The 6,000-nt window shown below is 42.5% G+C and overlaps 1 protein-coding gene across 3 annotated transcripts in view; it reads right to left on the bottom strand.

Annotated features, from left to right (window-relative positions):
• Positions 1-1,270: 1,270 nt before the first annotated feature.
• cblb (Cbl proto-oncogene B, E3 ubiquitin protein ligase) overlaps positions 1,271-6,000 on the bottom strand; it is a 56,521-nt gene continuing 51,791 nt past the window's right edge. For 2 of the 3 annotated variants that reach the window (XM_056397378.1, XM_056397380.1), the window contains 3 exons: positions 5,646-5,843; positions 5,330-5,437; positions 1,271-4,428 (listed from right to left, as the gene is read on the bottom strand). In XM_056397378.1, coding sequence (XP_056253353.1) covers positions 4,175-4,428; positions 5,330-5,437; positions 5,646-5,843 — 560 coding nt within the window. In that variant the 3' untranslated portion in view covers positions 1,271-4,174. The remainder of the gene's footprint in view (positions 4,429-5,329; positions 5,438-5,645; positions 5,844-6,000) is intronic. The other variant, XM_056397379.1, reaches the window with a different exon arrangement.

The raw sequence follows: 6,000 nt of genomic DNA, 5'->3' as shown, positions 1-6,000 counted from the left end.
GAAGGAACATGTCACCCAGCACAGGAGTGTCTCATTGATGTGTTTTAATAGTTTTTGGACAACGATGGAGCTCTGTGGCATAGGGACACAAACGGCACTTGTAAGTAGGATCAGTTATTTGTTTTTTTCTTGTTTTTTCCAGAATTTTATGTATTCACAGAAAAGACAGATATCAACCCACAGTGTTGGCTGCAGGCATTTCTTCTGTCAATGTTGTCACTGTATCTTTTAATGGCTGAGTTCAACAAAGGGACAATTTCCCACTGTCTTTGATAACTTCCTGTTAGACTTTAACTTTTATAACTTCCAGTTTAATTCAGTATTCCATTAAATCAAGTAGCATTAGTTGTCAGAGCTCTCTCGTGATCTGACTTCAGTTTCACAGGCAGAATGAAGCTCCCTGAAGTCATAATTATTGTGAGACTGTTGTTATTTCCACTGCATTTTGAAGCCTCTGGCTCAAAGTAATGTGTTTATCTTATACAGGAAGAAAGTGAGAACTTTTTTCAGAGAACGTTTTCTGGCTCAGTCCATCCGCACCATGGCAATATACACATCATACGAGTGTTGAAATATTAATGAAGTCCAGAATTTTCAGTCCCCCTTGTCAGGGGAGCTGATAAAGCTGCTTAGCTGATGACTAAGCATCATATGACTGTTTCATTATACATTTATATGTGTTTTTGTTTAGTTGACATACTTTTATGGTTGTACTGAATTACCATACAGCACAATGCTAGAAAATGATGTTCTGTGAATCTGTGTCTGTGCTGTGGATGATAACAGAGATTAGAGACTTGTTTCTCAGACTTCCTCCTTGCACACAGCATCGCTCATTATCACAAATTCTCTATGGAGCTTCTTCAGCCAAAATATTAATTGGATTAATATAAATACATTTTAAACTACAGTGGTGTTCCTCTTGAAAGTGCAGCTCAAAAAAAGGAGGGAAGGGATGGTGGCTGGGCAAATACATCCCTCTTTATGGACAGACGTGGGTTGGCTGAGGGACCCTGAGGAATTCCTCCCGCTGTATTACCAGGATGTTCGAACCGAACATTTTCTTTTTAATTTTTGCAGTGAGATGGTTCAATGTTTGATCGGAAACAATGTTATCTGCATCATTAGGAACCTCAGTCACAGAGGACCAAAATCAATCAACACTTTAAAGCCCTTCTGAGAAGAAAAAATACACCTTTCAAATCTATTTTGATAACCTAATGATGGCTTCAGGAAAAATGAGAGTGTGGAGGTGTAAATGGGTCAATGCTCCATGTTCTTCTCTGTGTGTTTATTCATCTTGTCCCTGGGTACATGTTGGACTAACTCACAGCACAAAGGGGTCCAAAGAGACAGTGGTCTTCCTCAGTCTTGTTTGTTCATTAACAAAAACACGCACAGACCCAGACGATGCACAGTCAAGGTGCCTGGCTCAGTTGGCTGTATCAACCATTAATATAATAAAAGTTACTACAGTCCTGATATACAGTAGTTAGGATGACAGTTAAAACCACATCATGTTGACACATCACATTGTTGTCATTGAAGACAATAGCTGTCTGTCTCCTCAGCCCACTGTCTCCCAGACAATAAATTCTGTTACACATAACTCACCAATAGGGAAGTAACATGTTTTTGTGACCGTTATGGAGGCAAATAACGACCCAAGAGGTCATCATAGTCATTACATTTCATATTCCACTGGTAGCACGTTTAATGCCAGACTTTCTTCCACAGCTTGGGTCTCATTTCCCTAGTTTTGGCCATCGTTTTAATCAGTAACATTGTTAACGCCAAACTGCTGAGATCTGCAAACGCGTAAACATCCTTAAAAAGAAGTCAGCCATCAGTCAGGAAAAAAAAAACATGAGTGTTCAATAAAACAGTTTAATAAACCCTGTGGTTTAATAATCTGTTCTGGGATTTTCAAAGTGAGGGAAAGTGCGAAATTGAGGCTGTATTCCGATGTTCCACCTGATTTATCCAAACATGTAGAACATTTTCAGCTCACTCTGCCTGTGCGTAACAGGCCGAGTGTATGCGCATTGTGCACCCACATATTAATCCCTTGATAATGTGCCGTTAAAATAACAGTAAAATACTGCGACACTGACTTCAGATCAGAGAAGTGTATTAGCTATTTCAACGAGAACTTACGTTGTGCCTTGCGCCGTTTTGCACCGGGTGTTAGAGAGATAGAGCCCTGCGTCTTTCTGATGCGCATAGCTGGTTGCTGCGGGGACGCACTGTCAAAAGGAACAGACTCTGTCTCCTAGCTCACTGTAGCCACAAAAAAATCGATTCATTTATGGCCGAGTTTAGCTAAACAGATGCTTAAAGTTATTTTTTCCTCACGCAGCGCCCAGGTAGGTGCGCCTCACACTTTGAAAACCGCTGATGTGGATAAACTGTTCGTTTGTTTTGAACCTGTCTGATCGTCCATCTGCTTGTGCGCTTTGTCACCACGCACCCACTTCCAAATCTCAGCAATTACTCTGGTGACTACAATTCCGTCACAGCCAATGGAAACAATGGCCAAAACAAAAAAAATCAAGTCCCAAATTATAAACTGAAATGATTCTTTAATTTAAAATAATAGCCAAGTTTTATCATCCATGTAAACATAGCAAACAACACCACTAACAGGTCCAGCACAGATCTGCATCTTTTATACATCTCCATTCCACAAGGAAAAAATAATACATTTGAACAAAACCAGTAGGCCTATGTGCATAGGTGAAATATGGTGCAGTCATTAGGTGATTCCAGATTCTAGATTATGGTACAGCTGATTCCAGATTCTGAGGTAAGGGGGTTTCAACTTCACCTGCACAGTGAAGGTGCATATGATTCGTCTCATGTTGAACGCTCTGCAGGGTTCTGTGGTTCAACTTTATTGATTCTTACTCCAAATCAGACGGAGAGCGAATCCTCAAACATGTTGAAATGTTGACATTTTCAGCATATGCTGACTGGATAATTGAAGTGGAGACAGGAGGTTGCAGTGTGACAGCTGCTGAGCGCATCGGCTCCAAGCTTTAACAGATGACGTCTGGCTCGCTGATTAACACAACAGACTCACTCCTGTCATTTAAATGCTTGAGTTGAAATGCAGGCACAATTGTCCGGCTTTTGACACAGAGCAACTGAGGAGTAATTAAAAAATTTCCACCAACAACTTAATCGCTTCAAAACTGGGCCTGAGAGGAGCTCAAAGTGCACAAAGGTACAGCTCGCTCATGCAGAACTAATACATTCATAGGCTTGCTGTCCTCAGATGAAGAATGTAATTAAAAAAGGCCTCAGCTGATTAATTCTCTGGTCTGGGAACAGAAACAAAGAGCGATAACTAACTGTCCCGCTATCTCTTTGCTTCACCAGATAACAAGTCTAACTAGAGTGATCCTCTGCAGCTGTCTCACAGTTTTCTCCAGGTCTGGGGGAACATCCTCCGGCTCCATCTAACCGCTCCTAACTCACCAGACCTTGTTAAGACCTACAAGTCTGCCAGACTCTGGGCAAACAGTGGAATATTCTGTGCACACAACACACAAGGAAAGGCAGAGTAAGTAGGTGGGGCAGCCGACACTGTTGAGAGGAGAGAAAGAAACAGAGTTAGAGAAGAGACTCATTGGAGTCTGACTCCCCCCACTGGTTGTAAATAAAAATGATCTCTTAAAACTGGCTGAGCATGTAAGCTGAAATGAGATGCAAATGTCTTGCTCTTTTGAAAAGCCCTTCAAAATAGACTCTGGAGGGTGGCAGGATGTGAAAGTAACAGTAGCAGCACTAGCAGGATCAGGGCTTTAAAACAGGCGTGCAGTCCAAGCCCAGAGACGAACAGGAGCATTTGCAAACCAGAGGCCAGCACTGGTACAGCCCATTGTAAACAACAATAAGCCTGGTTCTTTTTTTCACAGGTTTAAATCATTCACAGATGCTCTTCTCTCCCTTTTTTGATTCTCTGTGTTCTGCCGTGATTTGGTTTTAGCCACTTTGTCGTATGTCGTCATCTCTGTTCAGCAACAAAAGGTGAGTCTTCCTTGAAATTATTCTTTTGATCAGAGTTTTTTTCCAACAGTTTGAGGCCAAGCTGCACAAACGAGCCCTTTTTTTTTATTCAGTTCATTCAGAGGCACAGCTTCATTGTGCTCCCCTTTCACTGTCTCTAGGACTAGAGGTTCAGTCTCGGGGCCACTAAGGCAAACTCTCGCAGAATGTTTCGGGCCACATCCACTTTGTACTGGGCGATCATCAGTGCCCGCTTCACATCTTCAAAGGAGTAACCCTCTCCCATCAGCTTGGCGATCTTGGCATCCACGGTCTCTGACTCCATGCTGTGGGGTTTTCCTGACTGAACGTCCGGAGGGATCTTCCTGGGGAGTGGCTTGGGTGGCCTGGCGGGGGCCTGCGAACAGTCCATCGATGCTTTGAGGGAGAGAAATAAAACTCATGAGCCTGGCACACAGGAATAAACTTGAGGGTGTTATTAGTGGTCAGGGAAAATTTAGTAGACTAAATGCTGCTTTTCACAGAAAGAAAGTTTTTACATTTTTCCCCAAACCTTCAGAGTTTTGACTTTTATCATTAAAGGGGCTTAGTATGCATTTATAATACAAGAGGTTATAATATGTCCTCTGAGCGGCTCAAGGGCCGAAGCTAGCCGGTTACCATGCTAACTTAAGTACAGGGAAAACAACTGACAGAAATAGAAACAAAAGAAAAGTCAACATGTGGAGGTGCCTTCCACCTCTGCTGACAGCTCTTAGTGAGTAAAGGAATGAAGTTGAATGCTAAACTAGCAGCATTTCCTCTGGATTGCTAAGTAAACAGCTGTTCATGCTAACGGTGACTATGTAGCAGTGGCAGAAGTTATAAATAGCTCCTTTAAGTAAAGACTGTCTTTCATATGTAGAAATCAGATATTGAGGTAGTCGCTGCATGTTTGTCTTTGAGGTCCTGGGGTCTGCCTGCTTCAAGTGAAACTAGGTACATCTTTTAAAGTAAACACTACAGAGACTATAATCTGTTTAGGAAGTCAAGTTTCAGAAGTCCTGTGGTCATCATGGAAAAAGCTGGTAAGGACTTCATGGTCATGTTAATTAGACTCTCCCTGCCCCTGAGAGTGTACGTGAATCTTAAAGTATTTTCTTCTTCTGAAAACTTTTCTACCAGATATTCTTTCTTCTTTGCTTCCATAAAGAGGCTCATACTTTTTCAGATCTTAATTCCTATTCCCATTTTCATACATTTATACCCTTATCAAGACCTGTGTGCAGTTCCTCATGTAGTCTTTGCTTAGAAGGAGATGTAAGTCTACCATGACTACCTGGTAAATGGTCGTACTCCAGGCAGGCTCTGGAGCCTTTAACATTTTCAGTGTGTCGTCTGACTGGAGGCAGAGGAGCGGCACTGTTCGGCATGTCAAACACTGTGTCTAGACCACAGATGACACAGTAAAAGTCAAGTCAACAATCCTGTTGCTATCTGTCAGTCAACAAAGTAATGTGTGTGATGTGTGTTACATTTTCCACAATCCAGTTAGCATAATACAGAGAAAAGTATTAGATTAGGAAATGACACTACAGTTACATCTCACTATATAACTTTGATTAGAATGAGATGTTGTGGGTTTGCCAGCTCACCAGGGTTTAACAGCAAGTGCTCGTGTCCAGAGGAGGGCCTGTGTGGTCGTGCTATGACGGAGGAGGAGGACGTGGAGTTGCAGGATGAGGACAGTGAAGAGGAGGAGTGATCGGTAAAGCTGTGCCGCGCCGGTGGAGGGGGAGGAGGGGAAGGAGGAGGCTGGGACAGAGGGCAGTTGTTGAAGGGTTCCTCTAATGCTGAAACACAACAGAAGCCACAGACAATACTGAGCTCTCTGCTCTGCCCTGATTCACAGTTTATACTTATTCCACGATGAGGTGGCTGAATATAAAGTCTGAACCATATACTGGGGTTACATGTTGGAGAGAGGCTGAAATGCTGCCTTTTTAGAGG

The sequence above is a fragment of the Seriola aureovittata genome, chromosome 15, assembly GCF_021018895.1.
Source record: "Seriola aureovittata isolate HTS-2021-v1 ecotype China chromosome 15, ASM2101889v1, whole genome shotgun sequence".
Lineage (NCBI taxonomy): Eukaryota > Metazoa > Chordata > Actinopteri > Carangiformes > Carangidae > Seriola > Seriola aureovittata.
The sequence above is the reverse complement of the archived record's forward strand: the minus strand, read 5'-3'. Positions and strand labels throughout refer to the sequence as shown.